The sequence below is a fragment of the Aspergillus mulundensis genome (genome assembly GCF_003369625.1).
Source record: "Aspergillus mulundensis strain DSM 5745 chromosome Unknown scaffold_7, whole genome shotgun sequence".
Classification (NCBI taxonomy): Eukaryota; Fungi; Ascomycota; class Eurotiomycetes; order Eurotiales; family Aspergillaceae; genus Aspergillus; species Aspergillus mulundensis.
In genome coordinates, this window is record NW_020797895.1 from 685,512 (window position 1) to 713,210 (window position 27,699).

Genomic DNA, 27,699 nt, shown 5'->3' on the forward strand with positions numbered 1-27,699 from the left:
CCACTGATGGTAGCAGGATAACCCAAGGCACCGTTTACAGCTAACGAGAAGGTTTAATATCATCCGTCTTCGCCTGGCTCAAATCCTCACCGAGCTTCTCGCCCTGAATAACAAGAGGCTTACAATCCTGCAAGACAAACACCATCCTCGTCCACTGTGTCTCACTCGGATTATGCCAAGCATGCATGGTCCCCCTCTGCACCGCAATATCCCCTTTTCTCAGCAACTTCCTCTCTCCAGAATCCAGCTGCATCTCAATTTCGCCCTCAAGCACGATCCCATAATCAAGGCTCTGTGTCCGATGCATAAGCGGCCGCGACTTTGGCGCGAAGTCCACGACTCTGCAGACTGTTCCGTTCGGGTTGACGAGCCCCAGCTGGCCGGAGGAGGCAATCCGCTCATGCTCTTTGAGGTCGGCGTCGTTGTTAAGGTCTGCGGGGAAGGATGACGTCGTGTAGGCGACCGTGAAAGCCATGGTGTTGTGCTCAAACGGGGACCATTCTGCGGGGTTGGACGACTGGACGATGGCTTTGCCGTCGCTGTTGTGGCCCGTTATGTAGCGGGTAATTGGAGGGAGGGAGCCCGAGGAGAGCTGGCCAGGGTTTGGTGAGGACATTCTTGCTGCTGGTTATTTTGGTATTGTTCGGCAAAATGAGAGATTGGTAAGTAGAGCAACGATTGAGATGAGGAAGAGAGGAGATGCTTATATGTAAGACATGAGATGCCCCTCACCAGATGTGCGGTCAAGACAAGGTGATCAGCACGGCCAGTTGGCCTGGGCCCTGCAGATGCATGCAGTGACACCTCACCTCGCCGAAGCGAATAAATACTCCGGGTTTAAAACTCCGGGCTCAAGCTCTGGCCTGTGCACTCGAAGGTTATCTTAGTTGTACCTTCCAGGAACAAGCCAACAACAACAACCTCCCTGGAACGCAAGGCACCTTCCGTCTCAAAAGTCATGGCTTCTGGCATAACCCAAACGCCCCCAACTCGAGGGGTTCTCGTTAACTCTCACTTCCATGCATATCCACATTCGCTTACGATAATTTCAACAACAACTACTACCACCACAGCAATCACAAACACTCACTTACCTTACGACACTAAGCGACACTCGTTTAAAACGCCCTTTACTCAAGAATTCTTTGCATATACCTCCTTCACTCACATCATCGACACGTTCAACCACAACAAACTGGTTACGATATCAGGTTGATTTCAAACAAATCATGGCCAGCCATCGACTCCGTCCTTCTGTCAGTCAAGGTCTCAAACGTGTCGGTCGAACTATCGGTCAAACTATTGGACGTGGTCGAAACGCTCTTCGTCAAGTCCGAGCCCGCCTGCGTGGCCACGCTGACCGTTCTGGTCCACAGCCACAGCCACGGGCGCCTAGTTCCGAAGAACGTCGTGAACATCCTGGTCCGTCACTACCCAGTCAAGATACAAGTAGTACAGATTTTGAGCATCCAAAGCCGGGCAAGGGGGAGCCTAACAACAGCACTCCACCTAAAATTCCAGATTACCTGACCGGGGATAAACAGGGCAATTCGGACAGTGCCAGCAAAGGAAATTCGACGTGCGCAATCGAGGGAAAATCGAAGACTCACCGGAAAGATAAATCGGGGAGCTCCAGCGAGGACAAACCGAAGAGCACCAGCAAGGACGAACCGAAAGGCACCAACACAGACGAGCCGAAGAGCCCCGGCAAGGACGAGCCGAAGAGCCTCAGCAAGGACGACTCGAAGAGCCCCGGCAAAGACGAGTCAAAGAGTCCCAGCAAGGATGAATCGAAGAACCCCAGCAAGGATGAATCAAAGAGTCCCAGCAAGGACGAACCGAAGAGCCCCAGCCAGGATGAATCGAAGAACCCCAGCAAGGTCAAGTTGAACAACACTGGCGATGACGAATCAAGCCCCGCTGTGAACCCTGGCCCTCGCCGACCAGTGTCGAAAGAGCCTCGCAATAGACGCGACCAACAATCACACCCCCACTCCGCAGATGAACAGGATGATGGCCAGATTGCGGGACCCTCCAAAGTTAATCTGACTTTCTGGCAAAAGAGCTTATTTCAGCCTTGAAAATCCTGTTGCTTTATAGACGTGTCCCGGGCATTGGAGTTATGATGATTTCGTTTCGTTGTTTTGTTGCCTGCATAATATACTTAGGAGAAACATCGCACACCGATGTATGATAGACATCACTATGTTGGTCTTCTTCGCGAGACATTTGATAGGGAAACCCCCAATAGCATGATTCCGGTTTCCAGGCTCTGCTCTCTTTCGTACACGATAGACTAGGTTTCGCTTCGGTGCTTTAAACCATGTGTCAGCGTGATGGCTAGAGTGATATATGCAAGAAGAAGCCCGTAGATGACAGTTGTCATTGCTGGATTTGTGAACACGTCTATAGGACCTGAGGTTGCGGTCTGAGGGTACAGTACGTGGTCGGGAATGTCCGTCGACGGATTGCTTCCGAAACCCCGACCGCGGATGCTCCGTCACACCCTCGATCTTGGTCCATAAAAGCTGCATAATTCCACTAACCATATCAACTACTGGGCAACTCGACACTCGGATCAGCGACCCACCGAGTCCTTCAACAATATCAAGATCAACGCTATAATCACCGCGCATGCCAACAATGTCCGAACCAACCACCACCCAGAAAATCCACCACATCAACCCCTCAGCTCTGGAGACCTTCGTCCACCAAATCCTAGTCGCCAACAATGTGCCCCCATCCCACGCCACCATAATCGCCTCATGCCTCGTGCAAGCCGACCTCCGCGGCGTCGACACCCACGGCTCAAACCGCATCCCCTCATATATGCAGCGCATCCGCCAGAAAGTCCTCGACCCAGCCGCAGAGCCCGAACTCACGCAGACAACGCCCATTGCAGCCTCCATCGACGGCAAGAACACATTCGGCTTTGTGTCCGCGCACATGGGCATGCAGCGCGCTATCGAGATGGCGCGGGAGTTCGGGCTGGGCCTCGTCTCCGTCAAGCACTCGAATCACTTTGGGATGTCGGCGTGGCTGGTGCAGCAGGCAATTGATGCGGGCATGATGTCGCTTGTTTTCACGAACTCTTCGCCGGCCCTGCCGGTTTGGGGCGGGCGGGAGAAACTCATGGGTGTTTCGCCGATTGCGTGTGGGGCGCCGGCTGGGAGGGAGCGGCCGTTCATTCTGGATATGGCGCCCTCTGTTGCGGCGCGCGGGAAGATCTATAAGGCGCTGCGGCGGGGCGAGAAGATCCCCACGGACTGGGCGCTTGATGGCGAGGGGAATGTCACTGATGATCCGGCGCGTGCGCTTGAGGGCGTGATGCTGCCTATGGGCGGGCCGAAGGGGTCTGCGCTTGCGGTGATGATGGATGTCTTCTCGGGTGTGTTTTCGGGGTCAGCGTTTGCGGGCCATGTTACGGGGCCGTATGACCCGAGCAAGCCGGCGGATGTTGGGCATTTCCTGATGGCTATCAAGCCGGATTTGTTTGTGAGTTTGGAGGACTTCAAGGAGCGTATGGATTATCTTTATCAGAGGGTTGTGGGGTGTGAGAAGATGGGTGGTGTTGAGAGGATCTATTATCCTGGGGAGATAGAGCAGATCAACAGAGAGAAAAGATTACAGGAGGGCATTCCGTTTACGGAGGCTGAGATTGAGAGTCTCAATAAAGAGGCGGATATGGTTGGGGCTGCGAGGTTAAAGGTTGATTAGTGGTATACTTCTGCTCTGGTGAAGGCAACGCATATATATTTTTGCTCCCAACCGCATTGCAACTTTTACCGTAGGTAGTATACTGTAAATAAATTTTACTAAGCGGTGCCTTGCATGATCCTTGTGAGCTTGAGCTTTGTCTACCGTAGTAAACTACGCTAGAAGCATCTCTCAAACTCTCAAAGAGCAGCCAAACAACCAACATATGTTCGGAGCATCCATGTCCAGCGTATCTGCACTCTGCAGGGTGTCTCTCAGTCCTCCTCTTCTACTCCGCTCAGGTGATCGGGAGGACACCCGATGGAAGGCTTGGCGGAACCGGCTCCGACCGGATCTTTTCACCATATCGGGACAGCTAAACGCATCGCAGCTCCAAGAAGGGTCCAGCTCAGTAGATAGACGATAGATGATATTAGCCATCAGTGATGGTAATAGCTTGTGCCTGGCAGATCAGATGAGTCCTTCCGCTTGATGCTCGGCCAGCCCACTCTTGAGCGATGATGCCCGTGATATCTGTCAGACAAGCAATCTGGACCGTCGGACGTCTCCAAATCTTCTCATACTGATGACTCAATTACCATGCGGAGAATGAGGAGAGCTAAGAGACAAGAAAAGCAAAAGCTGCTAGGATAATTATATTACTCGTCAAGGCCGGGGGGATAACGGCGGGATAGCAGCAAGACGCGATAGACAGCCGTGCCCCTCATCAACCCCACCCCCTCTCCCCTCACGCCTCACCACTTTTCTGCCTCTTCTTTGCGGCTTTGCTTCTTCTTATTCTTTTACCTTCCGGCCCAATCCATTTGGAGCAATCTATTTCCTTGATTCTCCGATCGCAAATAACTCTTCTATCCATCCTCTTCCGCTTCATCCTCCCAAGTTCTTCCTTTCCTCCATCCATCCGAACTCTTCACACCTCTGTCATCATGGCTAGCACTGTCGGCCAGGTAAGCTTCCCTTGTTATGATTTACTTGGTACGCAAAGACTAATTGCTCTAGACCATCACTTGCAAGGTAAGGACCGACCTGCGCGCAGAATGAATAAACAATGGGAGTTTCGAGTTCGTGTACCAACTGAAGCTTGTAGGCGGCGGTCGCGTGGGCGGCCGGTGAGCCCCTCTCCATTGAGGACATCGAGGTCGCACCTCCCAGGGCCCACGAGGTCCGCATTCAGGTCCTTCACACTGGTGTCTGCCACACAGGTTCGTGCTTGAATTTGAGTCGCGTCGGGTTCCGCTGACAACGGCAGATGCCTACACACTCTCCGGAAAGGACCCCGAAGGAGCTTTCCCCGTCGTCCTCGGACACGAGGGTGCCGGTATCGTCGAGTCCGTCGGCGAGGGCGTCACCTCCGTGAAGCCCGGTGACTATGTCGTCGCTCTTTAGTATGTTCCGGAAGCAGACGAGAAAGCGCCTAGCTAACAAATGCAGCACCCCCGAGTGCCGCGAGTGCAAGTTCTGCAAGTCCGGCAAGACCAACCTCTGCGGAAAGATCCGCGCTACCCAAGGAAAGGGTGTCATGCCCGATGGCACATCCCGCTTCAAGGCCCGCGGCAAGGACCTCCTCCACTTCATGGGCACCTCCACCTTCTCCCAGTACACCGTCGTCGCCGACATCTCCGTTGTTGCCGTCACCGAGAAGATCCCCACCGACCGATCGTGCCTGCTCGGCTGCGGTATCACAACCGGTTACGGTGCCGCCGTTGTGACCGCCAAGGTTGAGGAGGGCTCCAACATCGCCGTCTTCGGCGCTGGATGTGTTGGTCTCTCCGTCATGCAGGGTGCCGTCAAGAACAAGGCCGGCAAGATCATCGCCGTCGACGTCAACGACGCCAAGGAGGAGTGGTCGCGCAAGTTCGGTGCCACCCACTTCGTCAACCCCACCAAGCTCAACGGCCAGACCATCCAGGAGAAGCTCATCGAGATGACCGACGGCGGCTGCGATTACACCTTCGACTGCACAGGAAACGTTGGCGTCATGCGCGCCGCCCTCGAGGCCTGCCACAAGGGTTGGGGTGAGAGTATCGTCATTGGTGTCGCTGCTGCTGGCCAGGAGATCTCTACTCGACGTAAGCATTCACCGTCCAGCTCCTGTGATCATTCGCTGACTCACCATAGCATTCCAACTCGTCACCGGCCGTGTATGGCGCGGATGCGCCTTCGGTGGTATCAAGGGTCGCACTCAGCTCCCTGGCCTCGTGGACGACTACCTCAACGGTAACCTCAAGGTCGACGAATTCATCACCCACCGCGAGCCCCTTTCCAACATCAACACTGCTTTCGAGCAGATGAAGGCTGGCGATTGCATTCGCTGCGTTGTTGACCTATCATAAATACCTTATATAAAAGTTGTATGTAGCTGAATGAGATATGAAGTATGAAGCAAGTACATGAACTCGCCGCGGGTGATGGCGGAGTAGATGTTCAAAATAAGCAGAGCTGGATCGGCTACGTAGATGTCTAATATACCTATGTGGCCGAATCCTCAAGGTCCTCAGGCTCACCGACTTTAGGTATAGTCTCATCCGTGCACACTGTACGGAGTATAGATGATGGATCGTATACCATGCATCGCAAATATAGACAAAAATTCGGTTACACTCTCACGTCAATAACCCCCCAGAAAGCCAGTCTGATCTTTCGCCCAGCTCGAACAGCAAGCACACCTCTACCTCTGTAGACCTCTTCAGTTCCCCACCCCAAGAACCCCCTCAAGGTCCTCGGCGTCTCTGGGATATTCCACCTATAGTAACCACCAATTCTAGTATGATCCACCTACGCAGTATGCATGAGTCCATACAGCTGGAGCCAGAGCACACAAAGTACCTACCCAACATTAGTCTGCATACCGTCTTCCCCCGCATTTCATGGCATGACATCAGAATCAGATGAGGTCTACCCTACCCCGTAGTCTAGGTATAAATTCCTTAGTGTGGTAAGCACTTCGATACCAGCCAACCACACCAACAGCAGCTATCTTCTCCAATTGCGCCCGCGCGCTTACTTCCCCGCATGAGAGTGCTAGAACTTCCTCTTTATCTTTTGCCTAGGAGTTGGCTTTTGCTGAAGCGGGCCTGAGGACGGGTCTCGGTCTCTTGGTTACCGGGGCGGCTTCCGATCGGCTCGGATATGCTGCCGATGAGATGGGCTATAGCATATAGCCGCGGGTGTTGGTCAGAACTGATCTCATTCTCGAATCTAGGGTCAGCAGGGCAGGTAGAGGTATATAGTTGTTGAAGATACTGGCCACGGAGTCTGCGGGTATGCGTATCGCCTGCAGAATCAGCCCAAGACGAGCTTGAATGCCAGCGAACGACTACTTACGATGCCTATGGATCTTAATATCTTTAGCAGGACAAGCCAAGGCGATGTGAACCTACTGAACTCAGTGAAGATAGCGAATGTACTTCCTCTCAAAATCACAGTAATCGGCCAGGTAGCAGAATGAAGGCGTTGGTCTTATGCTCCGGCGACACGACAAAACGCTAGCAAGTCGGCTGCCTTTAGCTGAGATCTACCACCGACATCACGTCACAAGGACGCGATCGAGCATTATACGGCAGCATCTGGCTAGTTCTCTGGTTGACTCCTTACTGGCCTGGCTGCGGGAGTTTGCTCCGTTCAAAATCTACCTTCCTGGACTTCGTCCTCCTCAACATCCCATCGTCCGATTTCTGCCCACCAGGACTTAATACTCTTTGGAAGGCCTGGTTCATGTTAGCCTGCTAGTCGATGTCCCATTCCTACCTTCACAAGTACGTACGAAGAACAGCACTCCTCTCCGCCGCGACGACCTGACAATTTGGCTCCGTTTGCAACATCACTCCCACCCCTTCCGCTTAAGAGAACGACTGTTTTTACCCGCAAGCCCTGTCCAGAACTCGCTCAGCCTCACTTAACCATGGTCATGAAAGCATCGCCAGAGAACTGCCTATCCAATCTCGAGACCCGGCTCCGTCCCACAGTCGCCCCAGAACAAGCAGACCAGCACCGACATGAGTTGATACAGAAACGGGTGCCGTCGAGCCCCACGTCGACAGCATAACCTGGGCCATGGTCTGGCTGATGGATATAGACCGGCTTGGGTTCCTCGCTGGTCAGCCGGGGTGGATTATCGTGCGTGCTTTGAGGACGGATATGAATACAGGAACTGTACTGGCATGTATGTGTCAGACGCTCGCCAAGCTTGGTCTTTGGGTCTGGTCTGGACTAATGCTCTCCAGGGGCTGGTTGAGTTGACGCGGTGGAATTCCTGGAGGGAGTCGCAGAGACGAGTGACCTGTACGACAGTCTCAACCTTTTCAAGGAGCGAGAATTAGTGGCCGGATATTTCAGAAAGTCTGAGCGGATGAAGCAATGGGTTAGTCTAGTGGCCTGCAAACACTAAAGATGGCCAGTACTAATCATTGTCATAGTGCGTTGACCGCGACCAGCACTGCTTCGTGACCATGAAAACCTCGCGGCTCGAGGCCGTCAACATATACCCTTCCAGCACGGCGCGCAGGCCGCAGTTCCAACAGAATAACTTCCGGCGCACACCAAAAATCTGCGGGATGCCGAGAAGTTTAACGCACGGAGGAGGGTTGTTTCAGACCTCAATGGAACAGAGGAACCTGGTCTGCCTGAGCCCAGAGGCACATGCTCCCTGGAAAGCAGGACGCTTTGCGCTCCAGTCACTGGAGATGCCATCAGACCGCAAACCCTCAAAGATGCGCTTCTTCTGGATTCCACAAATGAAGTACTCGAAACTCACACCCCTCCGATATGGATCTGAACCATGTCTAGGAGCAGGCACTGTTCGTTGACTCCGGCAACAGCGAGGCCCGACTCCCATCGTCTCAGACGATATCATTCCAATGACGACAACCAACCCCGATGAGTACCCTCTACTATCGTTAGAGCCTCTCGAAATGTAGTGGTTATTGACCCGTGTTCTTGGTTTGAGCGGAGCGGCGGATGTTGAAACGGAAGAGTTACTCGTCAACTCCAGCTATATAGATTAGAAACGCTCGATCCTGACTACAATGCTGGTAGTTCCAGCACAGAGGCTTCTTTCGGGACATTGACGGGTGAGGAGAGACTATGATGATACGACGACGGCACGCATACTGTACGCATCCGCTCAAACAAAAGAGCCGTAAGCCCCAGCGCTCAAAGCCGGTTTCCGATATTGCCGGAGGGCAGAGTTCACCCACTCGACCACGACCCTTAGGGCTGGAACATGGACAACCATCATATATGCCGGGGATTACAGATTACCCATCCTCACAGCATTGAGCCCCTTCCTTGATTCCGGCAGGCCACCAGTCCCGTATTTCGAGGTGCGGAGTCGGACCTCGCCGTGTCTATGTCTAGTGTAGAGAGGCGCTAGCTGCCTAGTCGTGCGGGTTTGCCATCGAAGCGGTGCGTTGGATTGCATTCGTCGCGAAGTTCGGGAGGTCATACAGATAAAGCACGGATTAGGGAAGGTCAATGGCTGCTCTTCCACGGACGGCTGGGGCCCGAGACGGAGACGGATGGCTCCATGCTACGACGGCCATCACGGTTGATGGAGGAGGTCTAGATGAAGTCCGGTGGTCAGTCGGTACTGAAACATAATGCAAACAGCAGTAATGGCACGAGGCTCCGGTCTGGACAAAATGTTGAGTTACTTGTCGAGGCTGCTATTCCCCGGGACGAGTCTCAATGCTTAGGCAGTTTTGTAATCTTCTTCATTTCCAGTTGTATACACGGATGAGGCTATACTCTGGATTGTATTCCATTGGATGCGCTGCAGGTGGCATAGAAGTCGAACATAACAATTTGGACCATGGCAAGACGTGAGACATTGGTATGCCAAGAGGTGAATAAAGAGTAGCTGCGGCTACAGTGTAAATTTACGCTTACGAGGAATAGTTTGTGATCAAGTCAATTTGATGTCAATTTGGTGTGCTCATATCATTCAACGAGTGGCTATAGTTGGCGAATAGAGGTAGGCTTGAGCGAATGATCCCTCAAAGTAAAAGGTGTCGAAGACGACTAGAACAGCTTGTGCTCAAGAGTCATATCAGACTCGGGCTGCAATCCAACGCAGGCGCGGAAGATGTTGGTCAGAGCGCTGCGCTGCTTGGCCAACGAGTTGACAACCGGAGTGCCGGGAGGAGTCAAGGGAGCCTTGAGCATGTAGCTGAGGACGCTCAGGACGCTGTGGAAGCCCTTGTACTCAGCGGCATCGTCGGCCTTCCAGGAGATACGGGTCATCATCTCAGCAAGAATAACCAAGTCGATGATCAGAGGAGAGGCGAGCAAGGAATCTTCACAGATGTTGAACAAGCTGATGGTCTGATGGCCGCCCATGAAGATCTCGGCGTAGTACTCATCCAACGCACGCTTGTTGTCACCGACGCCAGGCATGTACTTGATCACAACACAGTGGTCAGGGTGCTCATCCTTCTCGTACAGGATGTGGTTGGCAGCAACCATGTCATCGACAACATTAGACTTGGAGATCTCCTTGGAGCGGAACTGCTTCTGGGAGCTCAAGTTCTTGCCGTCATTGTTACCAAGGTGGTTGTAACTGGCGATCGAAGTGAGCTTGATACCAGCGTTGATCAAGAAGTCGACCAAAGCAGACTTCATCTTCGTCTGGCCAGACTTGAAATCGTCACCGCCAATGAAAGCATTGTGCTTCTCAGCAAGCTCAATCGCACCAGGAACAAAGGTGTTCTGGGGAGAACCGTTGATGAAGGGGGTGTCGTCCAGGATACAGGCGACAGCAAAGACAGTCGAGGGGGAGACTTCGAGGTGACCAGCCTTGATGGAGTTCACAAGGTTGTCGGCAGTGTCGTTGACACCGGGGATAATGTCGGCGTAGCGCTCGGTGTTGGCGGTCCACATGACGATCACCTTGTCGAGACCGTTCTCAGCCTTGAAGTTGCTGCTACAGTTAGTGATGATCTTCCAACTGTGAGGAAAGTGGCTTACCGAATGTCGGCCTGGATCTTCTCAACATGAGCCCAGGACGCTTTAGTACCCTCGAGGACGTTGTCCGCACGGTCCTCCTGGTTGGCAGCAATGAAGTCAGGATAGTAGATACTAGGCAGAGGCTTCAACTCGGCCATCTCCTTGCGGACAAGCTGCTTGAGAGTAGGCTCAAGAACCTGGGCACGGTCCATGGAATCAGCAAGGTTCAAGCTGCTGATGTCCCAGCCACCAATGACGAGGTCATTAGGGTGAACCATGGGCAACATGTCGTTGAAGGGAATGTTGATCTCCTCGCCGGTCTTGGAGTCAGTTCCCAGCTTGATGGTCGAACTCATGACAAGAGAACCGTAATAGTTGGCAGCACGGGGTCCCTCCTTGGTCTCCCAGGAAAGCTTCCGGCGGTTGGCGAGGATACCGGCAGTCACGGTAGAACCGTTGTTTCCACCCCAACCGACCAACATCATACCAACCTTGCCAACCTTGCGGTCAACCTTGAACTGGTAGGTGGCCGCCTTGGGAGTGGCGACAAGCTTGCCATCCGCAGAGCGAGAGATATCAGTGGTATGGTAAGCATAGGTACTCTTGATTTCCGCGTCGGTGTACTCGACGTTGGGCGAGTTGACGGTAAACAGAGGGGCGCGAGCAGCTTGGGCGGACCCGTTCACGGCGCCATTGGCAGCAACATCCGAGTTTGCGTGGGGAGCCATTGCGTTCAGAATTTCGGGAATAATTCAGGAACAAGTTTTGACGAGGCTGGCGGGATTGAAGGATGTTCGATAAACGCAGTGGTTATTTAGTGGGTGTATATTATATTGGCTGGTGCTCCGCCACGGTTGGATGAGCGCCGGCCGTTGAACGGGTGGTGCCGCCTGGAAACGATAAAGTCAGCAAGGAGTTCAGACGATGCGGAGGAGACTCAATGGCATAGTGTTTGTCCAGTGGCTCCAAAGAGCGGAGTCGTCCTGGGGAACACGGGGTATGGGGAACTTACGAGTTCAGAAGTGTGGAGAAAATTTTGACGGTGTTATAAGCGATCACGCCTCGAAGAAGAGTGTGATCAAAAGACCTTAGAAAGAAGCAACGGATTGGACTTGGGACTGAGGTCAATGGTGTGTTGGGGGTGAGAGAGAGAAGGAGAAGGGAAGAGGGAAGGAGGGGAGGACACTTTATACGGTACTTAGCGGCACACTCGACTCCGGGTCACGTTTATCTTATCCGCCCGCATCCCCGAACCGGACGAAGACTGCCCAGCCATAGCGTGTTCCTTCTCGCTCCGAGGCCAGGTACCATTCGCAGCCAATCACCGGGAGCCTGGGCTATTGATTCTTAACCCTTGATGGCGGGGCACAAGCACAAACACGGTCCAAGAGACTTGCGGTGAGAGCCTGAGAGGAACTTGCTGTCCTCTCGACTCGAGTCTCGACGCACTGCTATCACACCACATATCCTACACCGTACCATTAATATCGTTCGATTACTGGCTTCCGGGTCGCCAAAGAACCGATATAAACTCTAGTCGCTTTGTTGTCGCAGACGATCTCAATAGCTCTGCCCAACGCTTGACAATTCCTCTACAAATGCTCGGCTACGGAGTACACTGGCACATTGCAGCTTTCCTTGCGAGCAGGTGCCAGCTGTCTCTTGCTTTTGTGGTTCAACGGTCCACCGGAGAAATCCTTCTTGGTTTCTTGACACCTTTACGGATCTACAAAGCGGTATGATTACTTGTATCCGATTTCTGAATGAGGGGACCATGATCAGCTGGCGTCTAGATACACCTCGGCAATAATGGAGTGCTGGCAGGAAGTGAACGTTAAGTCGGTTGCCTGGAGAGGATGGAGAACGGCTAGCATATCTCACGTTTCTCCAATCATGGGCTTCTGTCAAGCACTCCGCAGTCTGGAGGAGACCCGCATTCCAACGCTGACAGCACTCCGCTCACCACAACCAAGGGGCCGGAACCGGATAAGACCTGTGCAGTGTGCACATTATGCCACGGGCCTACGAGAGAAACTCGGTGTCGACTGCCCATCTTGACCAATGCACACTTCCTCTAAGAGAAGATGAGACCGGGACTCGTCCATATCTTGCGAGCATTGGAATTGGGCGAAAGTTTGAGATTTGACTTGGCTTGTGCACAGTGCACCTGGTTTGTGCGCAGCTGCCGGCGGAAAGCTCGGATGGGGTTCCATGGTTCGATTCTTCTACCGCAAGCCGGAAGCGCCCCTGAATGCTGCCCGCAGGCAACGGCGAACGATTGTTTGCGGAAGCTCCTAGTCAATGTTCAGCAGCCGTGGGCACCCCGTCCGATGTTGCTTGAAGCTCATGATAACATGCGGCTTCTATGCAAGGCCCTGAGCTCGGTTCAACTGAAGAAGATCCGTTTCGTTCTCGCCAGAGCCAAGGGACTTGGACTGACTAAAGTGGAGATGATAGGCATTTCAGGTCGCTTACGGAGTACTGCTGGCTATTATCAGGAGACTAAAGGTGCCAAGGCCTTTGGTCACTTTGCCATGCGTACGGACTACGGAGTCTTGACATGTGAGTGAAGATATTCGGGGGCCGGCATACCTTGGTTTCCATGATATCGGAACGACCACTGCATGAAGATGAAACTGCATCACGACTCAGAGTACGGAACTCAGGAGGCATGTCTCACCAAGCGATCATTGTTTTCCAAATTTAGAGATCAGTGCTACTGCTCACTGCTCAGCGATCACTGACCTTCGCGGATCGATCGGCTGGGGTGGACCGATCGACGAGTCTCGAAACTTTTGCTAAATCGCTGCTTTCAAGGGATTCCAGAGGCCAGACAAGTCGATTGGTCTATAACTCTGAGCGAGGTATCGTTCGACAACCAGATGGTACATATTATGGTTCACTGGTTTCGTTGAATCTTCTGCTTTTGCATCGGGTTTAGGACGTTAGATATTCTATACTCGGCGTACCATCGGAGCGATGTCACCAAGAAAGACGACGTGTTTTACGAGAAACGGAGCTTGATACTCTGTGCTGACCATCTGGAACTGCTAGTCAGGGGACGATGGGTGTGATATAAACATGACTCTGCTGGGCCCGCAATAATAGCTGTGTAGATGCTTTAAGTGGCCACTGCTTCAGGCTTCCAAACCGTAGCCTGCTTGAGTAGTAGTAACTCAAGACAATGGGCATTGGTTTTCGGAGTCCTACAGACGGGGCCGAATCTCTGAGTCCGTCTTACAACAAAGACGGCGTCAGCTACTGGTAGCCAGATCCAGCAACCACGCGTCATCGTGTGTGGCGTCCGAACCGTATCCTGGGACGAAGTCAGAGAAGCCTGATGGAAGCGATGAAGAGGCCCCATATACTCCGTATACTCCGACAGAGACAGACCCTGCGGAGTAGTCTTCGAGGAAAAAGCAAGTAACGCACGCGAAGGCTCGTGCAGGTGCAGCACTGCAGGGCCAGGCCGGTCTAGGATAAGATATGCGTCGATTCAAGGCGAATCAGTCGATTTATTCAGACGGAGGAGCGGAACAAGGCGATGATCAGATGGAGTGAACAAACTTCAAAGGAGTCCTGGAGTCGGGATGAGCAAAGCCGCAAAGCGCCCGTGAGCGGTCGGCCCCCTGAACGATCTGCGGAGGGATACACGGCTCATGAATTGCTCCTCAGGGGCTAGTGGCTGGGCTAGCCGGTTCAGGAGGATCGCAACTTGACTTCATTCGGATCTCTGCACATAAACGGTTCACTAGTGGGGAGGAGGCTTTGGGGGTGGAACTGGAAAAGGGGTAACGACGCCGCGGCGATAGCAACGCGGCGGCAGTCAACAATGAAAGTTCGCTCGGGATCGCTATTTAGAGAAGCGTAGGGTTAGAAATAGACAGACGGTATGGCATGATGGCTAGACTAAATACCTGGTGAGGCTGTTTGACCGAGTGAGGCGGGAAGGGGAAGAGAAGGCTGACGCTGAGAACGCGTGTTGCCCGGATGGTTCTTCGTCTAACTCTTGAACCTCTCCCGCACAAGGCCTGGCGTTGGTCAGGCCCACTGTCGCTATAACGCAGCGACATTATCGATTTCTTGTTATAATTATCGGCGCTTGCCATTGGCCACGCCTCACAACATTAATTAATATTGCCCGTTCTCGCTCCAATTGCTTCCCCATCGCCCTTCGACATCAACAAACCTCCATCCACTTCACATCATCCCTCAACTACCCCGTATCGATCGAGCGCTGGCCACAACATCTGCTAGGAGGATAAAGGATTACGCAACGTGACGGATTATTGTGTGGACGCGTATACGACCGATGATTGAGTTGCCAAGTCGGATGGTTTTCTAACAACGGGGGGAGTTGGCATTGAAGACCGCGTGTCTGTCAAGATGGCATCAGACATGGGCGACTTGCCCATGATCAAATGTTCCGACTGTGGGGTCAACGTTGACATCCTTGCGATGGGGGATCATGTCTGCGCGAAACCTGCAAATGGTAGCTATCTGACCAGTGCTCCTGAAGCTACCCCTGTTGCTAAATCCTCCCGCGCAGCTATATCGCGAACACCGTCCCCTCCCCCACCGCCTCCCAAGTCAATACGAAGACCGACATTAGGGTCGCAGGATGCATGGTCTTCGAAGGCTGGGCGGGCATCGCCGCCAACAAACATCGACCCTCTCAGAGCTAGTATGTTTGCCTCGCCTGGCAGCGGTACATCCCATGTTAACGACCACTCTTCATAGATCAACCATTCCTACAACCGACGACCGGGCAGGACGACAATCTTTTCCCCTCTCCCCTTTCCGCATCGCCAGGATCGCGCTCCCCGCTGCGGACAGCTCCACTTCCCCAGGGCCCCAGCACGGAGGATAGCGGTGAAGGTATCCCGAATTTCCCGCTACCTCGATCGATGTCCGGGCGACGGGTAAATGGCATGACAGTGAAGGAAGCACCTGGGTCTACAGATGCGATAAACAAGGGTTATGATCGCCCGCCGCATAGCGCACATCTACCACTCCGCCCGCAAGAAGAACAAGCCCCACCGCCGTTACCGAAGGATGATACACCCTACGCGCATAAGCACACTGTTTCCGTGGACAGCAAAAGCAGCTATAGAACGTCCCTGGCGAGCACGCGGTATGGCGATCGAAACTCGAAACGATCAACCGCAATCTCCAGCCGGCGACCATCTTTTGGAAGTGTAGCCTTGGCTGGATACAGATATGAGGAAGATATACCCCCAATTCCGCAGTCTCCGCCAAACGTGTTCCATTCGGTCTTCTCGGATTCGTCCATGTCCGATATCTCAGCAAGACGGGATGGTAAAAATGAAGTGCACAGCGGGTTTGATTTCGGTGGTGCGCTGGATAAACCAGCTGCCAGCCCCTTACGAGTATCGTCGGCCGCAAATTCGGAGCGCCTCAGCAGTTCGCGTGGATCCGCTGAATTATTCTTCAGCAGTCCGGCGCAAAGTACTTACGGACCTCCTCTCGATCTACCCGAGTCTGAATTCCGGTCGATATCACCAGCCGAATCTGAAAAGGTCGAATACAAGGCTTTCAAGCCATCAAGCACGGATTATTTACAGCCCAACCCTGCAGATCAGAATGGGCAAGACGACATGCGCAGGAAGAACTCCGACGCTACCGATGACAGCGCAATCTCAGTGTCTAACTTCGCTCGGGCCCTGGGTCTTGATATAAACGACGATACCGTGAAAGATTCGACGACCTCTTCTGATTCATCACCGTCAGAAACCAGAAGCGGCACTTCTCTGTCAAGCATTCAATCCGATGTCAGCATGTCCAGGCGGAAGCCGTCTGATCTGACCCGCCTTGGCCCTGTCGTTGAAGACCCTCGCAAAGAAACTGTTTCAAATACAGAACATCGCAACGAAAGCCACTCGGGAAGTCCTACGATCCTCGAACCTCCTCGTATCCCTGAAAACCTCTTCACTCCCGATTCACCTACAGACCCGGCCCTCGCAAAAGGCGGCGGCTTATCTCTCATACCCGAATTTCCTCAAGGCTCTCAAATGCCGCACAGCCCGCGAAGTCCGCGAAGCCCACGGAGTCCTCGAAGCCCTCCAAACCCAGATGACATGGAGGAGCGAAAGCCCCTGTCGCGAGCCGCTACGGAACCCACACCCCGCCCACAACAGTCCAAACCACGAGGACCCTGCCGTGGCTGCGGCGAGATGATCATGGGCAAATCCATTTCCTCCGCCGACGGCCGCCTGACTGGCCGCTACCACCGCGCCTGCTTCGTCTGCTTCCAATGCCGCCTCCCCTTTGAAACAAACGACTTTTACGTCCTCAACGACCGCCCCTACTGCGCGAGGCACTACCATGAACGTAACGGCTCAATCTGCGCTGGATGCCACGAGGGCATCGAGGGTGAATACCTTGAGACAAATGAACGCACGGGTCCAGGACCCGGAGATCGCCAGAAATTCCACATCGATTGTCTCAGATGCCGTACCTGCAATATCGACCTCCAGGGCGAGTACTACGAGTGGGACGGCTTCGTCTACTGCGAGCGAGATGCCCGGCGCGCTGCCTCCTCCGTCTCACCTCATCGTTTCCGTCGCCCGACTATGCCTTCTTCACCTCTTGCTCCCTCTGGCATGCCCATGCCCCCTCCTTCATCTCGCGGCCGCCCACCTCCACCAGGCTACCCAGGTCCGGGCCGAGGCCGAGGTCGCGGACCTCGTCCGCCTGGTCCACCCGGTCCATACGGGCCCGGCCCCGTCCCCGGCCGTAAGCCAGGCCCAGGACCAGCTCCCTATGGCCGTCCACCACCCTCACCCTCGCCAAACCAACTCGGACCGCCAGGAGGACCACCTGGTGGTGCCCGCCGTTTCCCTGAACGGCGGACCACAAAACTCATGAACATGATTTGAACGTCCCCTCCTTGCTTCTTCCCACCGGTGTTCCAAAATACGATATTCGAAGTCCATACTTTATCTTTTTCATACCCTACCATATACAGGCGCTAGACCGGAGGCATTTTGCTTTTTGTACCACTATTTGATATCTCTCGTCTTGATGCGACATGTACCACCACGTCTTCCTTTAACTTTTTTCCGACGAGTCATATTCGTTTCGTCTTCTGTTCATCGGCTGGATTATTCACCGAGCTCAGTTATATACCCATACCCCCTTGGCCCATTACATTCTTGTCCATATTTACCTTTTTGGCTATCTACCACTCTTTTGGGATTGCTTCGAAAGCAATACATACATTCAACTTCCGCTTGATGTTTATCCTACTTGCCCTGAGCTTGCATCTGCTTCTGCACAATTACTCTCTTTGTGCTGGGTTTTGGATAAATTCGTGCTGTTGCTGGTGACACATGCATACTTTTAGCAAGTCTAGAAAGGAATAATGTTTACATACTACACTAGGATGGCCGGGCACATAGACTATGTCGTACTTGTACCTAACTGCATTGAAAAAAAAAATGAGATCAATTATACATACATATTTGTCTCAATTCAACTCAAGCACCACAACCTGACCGTAGACTTGATTTTGAGCGGCCTGTTGCATCAAACCACACCATTAGAGTACTTCAAAACAACAAGACACCCACTGGTGTCCTCATTCCTTGTTCTTCGCGGCTGCAGCGTCCATACGCCGAAGACGTGCTGCCGTCCAATGGTAGGCGCCAATGTGATGATGGAAGTCACAGCGACGAGCGGGAAGGCCTTGTACGACGACGATGATATCAAGGATGACAAGATAGCGGCATACCTACTCCATCATGGTTGGGGTTCCTTCCTCTCCCGTACTACGGATCAGGTGGGCCATGTACTATTCGCATAGCGGGAGACTTGGCTCTCTGCGTTCGCTATCAGCATCTGGCCTCAATGACCGAGTATTGGCCTTCTCGGACGGCCAGTAACGTCTTAACGAGATATAATGATCCGATATCTCACTGAGCGGTGCTGTTGAAGATCTCCCACATAAGCCCATCTATATCAGACATCCCGCTCCAACCAGGAAAATCACCCTGCAGGAAATCATCGAATAGGTTTGAGAATTCCGAAGCCGAACCGGACTGGTCAAAGCTCGTATGCATCTCGGCATCTGGAGCGGCCAAGTGCACTGGGGCTACAGGGAAGTCGCCGTGGTTTCCAGGTTGTGAGGTAACCTCACCCTCGCCCTGGGTTCTGCCGAGGGCGTACTGCTGCGACAGTGGCGTGAAAGGCTGGGGTAGAGAAGGCTGTGCGGCAACAGCAGCTCCGGTCACTTGCGTTTTTAAAAGTCGCTGGATTGTCACGGTGGATAGTTCCTTGATGCAGTCACGCGCCCTCGTAGCCTCGAACCAATGTTCGCCAATGCTACTGAGGATATTCTGCGTGGTATTGAACTTGGAGATCAGCTCGTCCACCGGGACTCTGGCGGCTGTCGCTGGCAGTTTCCAGATGCAGTTCAGCATGACTAGGGTGCCGAGGAAGATAGAGTGCACGACTAGCCGGTTGTAGAGGAGATTACCGGTTGCATAGAGCTCGCTGAACTCTCGGAGTAGAGCAAGAGCGTGGTTGAAACATTCATCGAGAATGGCATCAGAGGGGTTTGGGATCCCGGGACTGGGTCGTAATAAAAGAATCATCGTTTCGTGGTATTTCGCCCGGCATAAATGTACTATCTCGGTGCTGCCGCCGCCCGTCTGTGGTGGAATTGCGGCGTTCCAGTTGTCCAGCGACTGGACCATTCCTTGTTGCCATGTTAAAATGTCTCTGATGACGGGGAGAGCATAGGCAGGAGCCTCGCGGTTGATGCTGTGCATGATGTACTTTATCTCTGAGTTAAGCTGAGCCAGTTTGAAGAGGTGAATCGAGGATGATATGTGTGAGGACGATTGGTCGTACGTCTGGCAGTCGGGGCTGATTCTGGTGAGATCACGATCTGAAATCGCTAACGGAAACTAGATATCGGAGTTCAGCTCAGGTTCTGCTAAATGACTGTGACGGCACTCACCCGTATGTCGCAGGCTTCGTCTCTGATGCCGATTGGACGACCCATCATGGTGCACACTGTCCGGTCAAACGTATAAACGACCCAAAATATACGGGTCCGCATTTCCTGATCGAAAACTGATATATGGAGCGATTCAGAAGCCCGGACATCGCGCTGAAGCCCCAGGTCGATCACGCTCGCGAGACACTGGTAGTTGAGGTTCCAGATGTTGATATTGCAGCTTGGGTTGTACAGCGCATAGACCATCAGAAGTAGTAGGCACTGAAGAGAAGTTACGGATCCGAGGTTGCAGACGTGGTCGAGATGTTTCATCGCCGATGCGTAGTAGCCCTCTACAGGGAGATGCACCTTGCACTGTCGTGACAGGTTGAGAGAAGCGATCGCCAGAACCATATAGACCTGAAAGGTGTCCAGAGGGTCATTGTCGTGGGAAGCGTATACTCGATTGATAGCTTCCATATGCGTCTGTTCATGCAGGAAGGGGTAGAGAAGGTGTACTGTTCGAAAGTACTTGGTCGATAGTTCGACTGTGCTTTGCTTTTGAGCCGGCATCGCCGCTGGGGTATTCAGCAGCTCGAGGGACAGACGGTTGGAATCCGAGGAGGCAGTAATAGATGAGGTCCTAGGCGCGCCGCGGCAACCAGCACTTTTGAGGATCCGTTGCGCAAAGAAGTATCCGCTCGAAGGTCCGATGTACCGACGGTCACCACCTGGAGATAGTGACACGAGCCCGATCTCGTGCGCTTGCTGAGATTCTTCATTGACTCCAGCAGCTCGCGAAGGGGCTCGTAGAACCTCTTGATTTCCTGATATTATGATGCGCGGGCTAACCTCGGGCTGATTTTCTCGTCTCTCCTGGACGGCATCTTGGGACGGTTGATGATAAACCTGGGCGTCATCGTCTCTGCTGTCGTTGAGCGTTTCCGTCTGCATTGTCTCATCCAATGTCTCTTGAGGGCGCGGTAGACCATGGTCCAAATCGACATCGGAGCATCGATCTCGCACGATCGATTCGAGCCATTTGATCCGATTCTCTATATTCGCGATGTACCTTTCCACCCGTCAGTCACCTCACAATGATGGAAGGGAGCAAAACTAACGAGCGATGAACTTCCTGTTTGCCATCGTTGATGCAGGCGACACCAGCTTTCAAGCAGGAGCCACAGGAGGGAATATTGCCATCGCACTGTCGACTGTTTAGCTTTAGTTCGGGGAGCTTGACTGTGGTAGCATACGCGGATTTTCCGTCGCTGGCAGCGTTTGCAGGCGGCTCTGTTCCGTGTCCTCCTCGGCGAGTCCATCTCGGGTTTCGAGGGAACGGGCCAATTGAGATACCTGCAACGTCAATTCTAAACTGCTTAACAACTTAGCTGCCCATTAAATATTAGTTAACAAAGGTATCGCACCTGTATAATAAGGGTTTTCCGGTTCTTCGAAACGTGGAGAGGTTTGTAGAGAAGAGAAGGGCCTGACGGGGAAGATCCGGTGGATAAGCGGGCCTTCCGATCGCAGCCGGGGAAACTACAATTTGCTTTGCATGGTTTAATGCTCTACGGATCACGAGCAGAATGATAGATTTTGTTCAATGGAGAACTAAGCTAACCCAGGAAACTGGCACATGTATTCATCCTCCGCGTCAACCTCAAAATCAAAGCGAACTAGATCCTCCCTGTACGGAATAAAGTATGTAGATGTCACTCTGCAGCTCGATCTTAGTATCGCATACTGGACGACTCAAACCCATAGTGAGGCAACAACTTACCGGTGATGCTCCTCGCTTGCTTGGTATTCTGCCAAAGCCGCCAGATCTTCGTGGTAGCTCACGAGGGCAATCTGGAATCCTTTGCTGCGCTCAATGGGATCCGTAACGCTGGGGCTACCGACAATAAGACGTCCGTTCTTGACTGAAGGTAGATTTTTCAGCGTCTTGAGCTCTTGGATGAATTTCGTCTTTTGTTCTTCGCTGACTCCGGCGCGGAACTTGAAAAGGACTAAGTCACAGGTCAGCGTGTGCTAGCTAGTCGGCAATTGGGAGGCGAACTGACCCATATGTATAAGTGTCATTTTGGTGGGTGTAGGCGCAGCAGTTGGAGATCCAAGGAGACAGAGTATGCGGAGGATCTGAGAGAACAGGGCGTAGAAAAGAAATTTGGATGTTGGTAACTGTAGTAAAATGTCCTCATGTCCTTATAAAATCACAGTGCCGTATACCTAGACGGCTTTTAGGTACCGAAGGCATCGGACGCGGTCCGAGTGAAAGCAACGCCTACGGATGCCATCCGTCGACCGACTCGGCCCTAGGTAGGGGGTCCAGGAAATTACATCACCGCCATAGGCTTTTCAAGATCCACGCTGGATCACTGAAGCAAGTCATGTACTAGATTGACGTGAGCGCATCCCGAGCATGTTGGAAATCATAGTTCGCAGGGTCATCGATCTGCAGTGGAAAGCTATGCCAGGCACTCCTCCATCCTTTATCCCCAGGCCAGAGATTATTCAAAGCGTCTTCAATCTCATGGCCTAGAAATGCATCGAAATTTTCGTCCTTTTCACCTTGAACTTCCCAGACTCCGGTTATTTGCAGGGGCTCGGTAGACGTAAAGTCCTGACGCCTCACAAGGAATGAGTTACAGAGGATACTGCAAACGTAGGTCACGGTTTCATCCCAAAAGTCTTCTACAAATGGTGTACAACGTAGGTCGCGAAGCTTCTTGGACTTCTGTTGACAGACGATGAGATTCCAGATGGATAGAATCAACGCTTTGTCTACTGCGGCGTTCATGAAGAGTTCGCGGTATGGTATGACGGCGTCAAACCCATTTTCAAATGGTGGGTCCCTGGGCTCGCAGTACAAGTCAAGAAAGAGGGTGCGAAGATGCGGGAACTCGCCGAGTGCCCTATATGCCTCACACTCATCACAGCTGCCCGTCGAGCGCTTGATCTGTAAACGTAGCTCCTGTAGATACGGGCACAATATTGCCAATTCGCGAATTGCGTCACTATCGAGCAACGGAAAGTTATATCCAGCATCCCACGGGTGCGGCGTAGCAAAAGCAAGGCAATAGGGCTGAATTTCTAAGCCTTTCAGGGTTCCTCCATGATGAACGAGAATGCTGGAGAGAGCCTCGAAGCTTCGGATCACCTGGACGCGAAGATACTTCAAAGGCCGAAAAGCCCCGATTGCTGCTATAGTATGGCTATCATCCTTCAGCAAATGGTAGTCTTCGGGGCATATTTCTGCATATCGGGTGACGGAAAGCCGTTCTATGCTATGCAGGGCTGGGGCAACCTTCTCTAGAAGAATCGTATCCTTGGTGAGTGATATGGCCAGCGTCTGAAGGCGAGAAAGGTCAAAAACCTGTGAAGTCTTGATGAGTATTTGCTCATTCAATATAGAACTCTCTCCGTCCACAACCAGCGAGTCAAGTGCTGGAACTGGTGTACTCTCAATACCGGAGGACGATCGATTCGACTTCTGTTCGAATTGCACAGTAATCGGCTTATTGGGAGTAACTGTCTCCCACATGTATGGCCAAATGCGAAGATGCTTGAGCTTAGGAATTCGAGCAAGCGTCATGAGATACTCGCTCTGCAGATTCTCTATGGGTGTCCTATCGAGCGGCCAAGGAAGATACAGCGTGAAAGCTTCAAGTAGGGGGGAACGGAGTACATCCAGTGAAAGCATAACCCTGCCGGGATGAGAACGATTGGATAGTTCGCAACAAAGTTGATCGCCTGAGATATCTAATCGACAACGAGGATGGTTCTCGCTGATGGCTTCAAGAAGACATAATGGGAATGCGTCGCGTAGGTAATAGTTGAATTGAAACAACCGGTCTATGTCTGCCAATAGCTTGACCAACTGCGATGTCCATCTTTGGGACTTCCGATTAGAACCGAGATAACTCCTCCCAGCCCTATCAAATAGGAAGTGCTCGAGGCCAGGAAGAGGCGGGCTTGTCAAACGTGCATTCAAGAATGAAGCATTCGCAGGCTCAAAACTACAGTCTTGGAATATCAAGGAGACATTCTCAGTCGACAGTGGGATTCCTTTGATCTGTCGATCATGGCACACAACGTCGAGTTGCCTCGTGTATTTCAAATAATGCCGGCCGAGGCCAGTCGCGTGTAGCTCAGCAAACGCCTTTTCGGGCCCATTTGCATCATCGCCAGACCAATGTACGATGAGCTTTCCATAGAACAAAGGTGCGGCAATCGAAAACAGTCGGCGGCTTGTTTGGCCTAAGGAGGCAAGATCATGGTAGGATTCACCTTTGACCTGTTTGTGTCAGCACATTAAAAGCCCGATGAAGATGGACCAGGGCCATATTGAGGCATCTTGAAGACTTACAAAGAGACAGATGTGATGAAGAACCTCGGTAGGGAGGTCCGCCAGCTTCATCGCGAACGTCTACAATGCGGCGGAGGCAAGGCTCTGAGTGCTGGAAAAAAAGAATTGCGGTACTCGGTTTCCAATGCTTGGGGAAGAGGAGAAGATTATGCCCGTCAAGTACGTTGCTTCAAGATCGAGGGAGCAGGCGAGTCAGGACAGATTGAGGACGTCAAGCGAGGAAGAGGTAAGAAGAGCAAAGGAGAGAAGGTAAAACGAAGTTAGCAGGATTGAATATGAAAGCAAGGTCGGTCCAAGGCAGGTGGGCTGAAATATGAGGGAAAAAGTCAAAGAAATGTCCACTGGTAACAAGAGAAAATACAGTCACAATTTCAGCTTGTTCGACTCTTGGACCTTTGGCCTGACCTCCGTTTCGAATCGCTCTCAATTACTGGATCTCGCGACCTCTTTTGATCTCACCTATCTATGCCTGTCTATAGACCATATCCTGGAGGCCACAGGTTTTCCTAGCCGTCTCCGGTACTTTAGGTACTCTACCTACCTTGCTTCTTCCAGTCATTCGCTTGTCCATCTCAAGCACTTTGATTGCATTTCCGGTTTAAAGACGGATTGAGAGGTCTCGTGCTAGCATGGAAGGCTGCGAAGAGAAGGTCTGTGTTTAGCTGGAGTGTACAGTTAGCAGAAAACACCCTACAATATCCATTGAAAAATGAGAAAGATCCAACCCTTTTCTACCTACGGACATCTATAAAGAAAATAGACACAAGGCACGGAGCGTAAGAGAACCTTAAGAAAAACATATATCCGCATGTTTGAACGCCCGTATAGCATCAGATTCCAGCCGAGAAGGGAAATAGAAGAAAAACGCAACACCATGCACCCATCGAGATAATAACACCCTCCAAAACCAAGTGACGACAGCGCTATCCACGGCAAGCGAGTGACTTTACCACATAAATATAAGGTGTGGCAAGCATGCACCAAGACCGCAACGAGGAAAAGAAACGTCACAAGAAGACCGCGTGGTATGTACATCCGTCAAGTCGTATTCCATTGCTAGCTAACTGCCGATAAATGGCGAAGTAGCGAGAGAGAAAAGTGGCGAAGAGAAGAGAAAGCGGGAAAGAGGGACTATCCTTAGAAAGCCAACAGGAAAGGCCTATACATTAGCAGAGAAGAAAAGAGGCTGAAGCTTCACGACTTCGCCATTTGAAATTGTCCTAAGACTCCACCTGTAGCTCCAGGCGTCAGCGCTCCGGGAGTGTGATGTTGAGGGGTTTGAACGCCAGCATTATTTGGGGTGCTCGGCGTACCAGCAGCTGAGTATATTGTGGCGCCGTTGAGGTTCGGTGTTTGATGTGGGTTGATATGGTATGTCATGGTCGGCATCTGGCCGTTCAAGCCCCAGATTTGGCCGGAGTACTTGGAGTCGTCGATCTTGCCGTTGAAGACCAGTTGGCGCATTTTCCAGAACATCTCTCCAGTGACGAGGGAGTCAGAGCCGGCTTGGTGTGCGATGCCGACCCGTTTTACCCCAAGTTCGTCTGCGATGTCCTGGAGTCCAGATTTTTGTCCGAGGTTGGTGAGGATTTGAGCGGCGGCCGGTGTTAACGGAGAGTCGTTGACCGCTTGGTTGCGTCCTGCGTGTTTCATCAAATATTTAATGTCGTATAGCGATGGGAAGAAAATGGTGAGGAGCTTATGGAACTCTTCTTCATTCTCTGGTAGCGCTTGGCAAAGCATAATCTTCATCAGGTAGCCAAAGTCGTAGCCGGAATGGAACGAGACCCAATGAACATCATCCAACAATACCAATCCAGAACTAATCAGCAAGGCTCCAAATTCAAGCGGGTCGATACCGTTTTTCTCGTGTGTAGCGAAGTCAATGCCCGCCTTGGCCAGCATCGTCGTTGACTCCTGAGCGTACATGTCCTCCTCTAGCGAAAACCGGAAGTTGAACTGCCACGTACACGGCGCAGGTACGAGGCCATTTCCCAGTGGTTGTCCGTTCGCATCGGTAGCATCTGGCGGCGGCACTTCTCCTTTCTCCGAGAAAAGGGTGATCCCGAGCTGTATCATCTTTAACAAGTCGACGTTGCATCTTAAGGTTTGGTAGTGGTAGTCTGCTTTGTTCGTGAACGATCCAATCGGACGCGCGACGATTCCGGGGAACTCCGTATCCTTCAGAATGTTAGCACGGACATGGCTAAAAATACTTCAAGTCGTTCGAACCAACTCACCATGCTGATGTAGGGATACTTCTCGACAAGGTGTCTCAGAACCGCCATCTCCTGGGCTAGATTGTGCTTCCATACGTCGCGTATCCGCGTCTTAACACCAGCACCCTTCCCTTCAAGCGTAAACCTCCCGTCGTGCGCCTGGTGTAATTGCTGCTGCTGCATCTGCGCACCCCTCGCAAACCCCATCTGAGCCGCATGGCTCGCAAGCCCCGTACCTCCACCATCCGCGGCGGCTCCAAATCCCGCGACAGACATCCCATTCCCTACCCCTGCACCAGACAACGTAAAAGGATTCATATTTGCGTTCGGGTTCGCGGTTGTGAAACCAGGGTGGCCGCCAAGCGAGGGCGGCGGGAGAGCTGTGTTGCTAGACTGGGCGTGAGGCGGGTGATGCTGTGGTTGCTGTTGTTGCTGGAGGTGAGCCTGTTGCTGGGCTGCTAGATGGGAGTAGGGACCGGTGATACCGGTAGGGCCGCCGTATCGGCCGACGGGAGGGGGCATGATATCGGTAATTGAATCGGTTTCGACTGCAACTCGAGGGGCTGGTCATGCATCTGAGATTGGTGGGATTCGATGGAATGAAGACACAGCAGGATAATGCCGGGTCCGCTGGTTGGATAGGGAAGGCGGAGAGACCTTGCGTCGCTGGATGTGGGTTAGCGCGCCAAGCATGAGTTTCTCCAGCTTCCCTCGCTGACGACTTCGCAACCACCACGAGAAACGCCCACTGTTTGCACGTTATTGCCCGCTTCTATTGCGCTCGGAATACGGTGGGATTTACTACCGAACCTACTACCGTCGCTCTTTATCACCAATTGATCGCTTCGCCGCCGCGTAATCACCCACCGACACAATGACTCCCAACCCCACCGGTTTCAACGTCAACGAGTTCAAGGCCGCCGCCAACCCGCGGTCAATCTGGGCTAAGCGGGATCCCTGGGCTCGATAGTACGGTCTTCAATTGATATTTCGCCTGTTCATGTGAGCTGACTGTTCTCCAGCGAGGCGTGGAGGTACACCGGACCATTCAGCCGCTTCCAGCGATTCAAGAACATCTTCCCTGGCTTCGGCATCGCCAGCGTTGCGTTCGCAGGCTACTGCGCTTACGAGTACTTCTTCATCAAGGACGACCACCACCACGGCGATGGCCACCACTGAGCGTTTCCCAATCCGGTGAGAGATAAGAGGTCCTAGGACGGAATAGACGTGCCCTAGAGCGGAGGATACCCCGGCTTGCAGGAACCGGACTCGTTCTGAAGGGAGATGGCGCGCCAGGGACAATATTTGTGCTATATTATAGAAGGGTCTGATCGGAGTATGTCTGGTCATCACGCATAAGCCCTCTGCAAACGGCGCCTGGGTTTGATTTGTCAGTGTACATAGCATTGTTTTCGTGTATCAAAACTACTGATATCTCCGTGGCACAAATGGATTCGTTTGTTCTACAGGCGCAAGAACTCAAATCG

The 27,699-nt window shown here is 52.6% G+C and overlaps 10 protein-coding genes across 10 annotated transcripts; 5 read left to right on the plus strand and 5 right to left on the minus strand.

Annotated features, from left to right (window-relative positions):
- Positions 1 to 40: 40 nt before the first annotated feature.
- Positions 41 to 616, minus strand: DSM5745_07120 (cupin domain-containing protein; the record flags this gene model as incomplete). Its single annotated transcript, XM_026749136.1, has 1 exon — positions 41 to 616. One exon carries the CDS (start codon positions 614 to 616, stop codon positions 41 to 43), a length of 576 nt encoding a protein of 191 aa, XP_026602226.1.
- A 613-nt stretch (positions 617 to 1,229) lies between these two features.
- Positions 1,230 to 2,081, plus strand: DSM5745_07121 (uncharacterized protein; the record flags this gene model as incomplete). The annotated part of the gene is made up of 1 exon (XM_026749137.1): positions 1,230 to 2,081. One exon carries the CDS (start codon positions 1,230 to 1,232, stop codon positions 2,079 to 2,081), a length of 852 nt encoding a protein of 283 aa, XP_026602227.1.
- A 562-nt stretch (positions 2,082 to 2,643) lies between these two features.
- DSM5745_07122 (Ldh family oxidoreductase) lies at positions 2,644 to 3,717 on the plus strand (the record flags this gene model as incomplete). Its single annotated transcript, XM_026749138.1, has 1 exon — positions 2,644 to 3,717. The coding sequence occupies one exon, from the start codon at positions 2,644 to 2,646 to the stop codon at positions 3,715 to 3,717; it is 1,074 nt and encodes a 357-aa protein (XP_026602228.1).
- Positions 3,718 to 4,643: 926 nt separating this feature from the next.
- Positions 4,644 to 6,050, plus strand: DSM5745_07123 (bifunctional alcohol dehydrogenase/S-(hydroxymethyl)glutathione dehydrogenase; the record flags this gene model as incomplete). Its single annotated transcript, XM_026749139.1, has 6 exons — positions 4,644 to 4,664; positions 4,717 to 4,731; positions 4,805 to 4,919; positions 4,967 to 5,102; positions 5,149 to 5,786; positions 5,836 to 6,050. 6 exons carry the CDS (start codon positions 4,644 to 4,646, stop codon positions 6,048 to 6,050), a joined length of 1,140 nt encoding a protein of 379 aa, XP_026602229.1.
- A 3,685-nt stretch (positions 6,051 to 9,735) lies between these two features.
- DSM5745_07124 (inositol-3-phosphate synthase INO1) lies at positions 9,736 to 11,387 on the minus strand (the record flags this gene model as incomplete). Its single annotated transcript, XM_026749140.1, has 2 exons — positions 9,736 to 10,633; positions 10,681 to 11,387. The coding sequence occupies 2 exons, from the start codon at positions 11,385 to 11,387 to the stop codon at positions 9,736 to 9,738; spliced, it is 1,605 nt and encodes a 534-aa protein (XP_026602230.1).
- Positions 11,388 to 15,057: 3,670 nt separating this feature from the next.
- DSM5745_07125 (LIM domain-containing protein) lies at positions 15,058 to 17,558 on the plus strand (the record flags this gene model as incomplete). The annotated part of the gene is made up of 2 exons (XM_026749141.1): positions 15,058 to 15,343; positions 15,400 to 17,558. The coding sequence occupies 2 exons, from the start codon at positions 15,058 to 15,060 to the stop codon at positions 17,556 to 17,558; spliced, it is 2,445 nt and encodes an 814-aa protein (XP_026602231.1).
- A 1,035-nt stretch (positions 17,559 to 18,593) lies between these two features.
- On the minus strand, positions 18,594 to 21,706 carry DSM5745_07126 (uncharacterized protein; the record flags this gene model as incomplete). Its single annotated transcript, XM_026749142.1, has 7 exons — positions 18,594 to 19,589; positions 19,643 to 20,693; positions 20,743 to 20,996; positions 21,049 to 21,163; positions 21,246 to 21,341; positions 21,405 to 21,633; positions 21,688 to 21,706. The coding sequence occupies 7 exons, from the start codon at positions 21,704 to 21,706 to the stop codon at positions 18,594 to 18,596; spliced, it is 2,760 nt and encodes a 919-aa protein (XP_026602232.1).
- A 313-nt stretch (positions 21,707 to 22,019) lies between these two features.
- DSM5745_07127 (F-box protein) lies at positions 22,020 to 24,044 on the minus strand (the record flags this gene model as incomplete). The annotated part of the gene is made up of 2 exons (XM_026749143.1): positions 22,020 to 23,921; positions 23,994 to 24,044. The coding sequence occupies 2 exons, from the start codon at positions 24,042 to 24,044 to the stop codon at positions 22,020 to 22,022; spliced, it is 1,953 nt and encodes a 650-aa protein (XP_026602233.1).
- A 1,143-nt stretch (positions 24,045 to 25,187) lies between these two features.
- On the minus strand, positions 25,188 to 26,734 carry DSM5745_07128 (CCR4-NOT core DEDD family RNase subunit POP2; the record flags this gene model as incomplete). The annotated part of the gene is made up of 2 exons (XM_026749144.1): positions 25,188 to 26,174; positions 26,234 to 26,734. 2 exons carry the CDS (start codon positions 26,732 to 26,734, stop codon positions 25,188 to 25,190), a joined length of 1,488 nt encoding a protein of 495 aa, XP_026602234.1.
- A 352-nt stretch (positions 26,735 to 27,086) lies between these two features.
- DSM5745_07129 (NADH dehydrogenase [ubiquinone] 1 beta subcomplex subunit 3) lies at positions 27,087 to 27,391 on the plus strand (the record flags this gene model as incomplete). The annotated part of the gene is made up of 2 exons (XM_026749145.1): positions 27,087 to 27,181; positions 27,235 to 27,391. 2 exons carry the CDS (start codon positions 27,087 to 27,089, stop codon positions 27,389 to 27,391), a joined length of 252 nt encoding a protein of 83 aa, XP_026602235.1.
- Between the last annotated feature and the right edge of the window lie 308 nt (positions 27,392 to 27,699).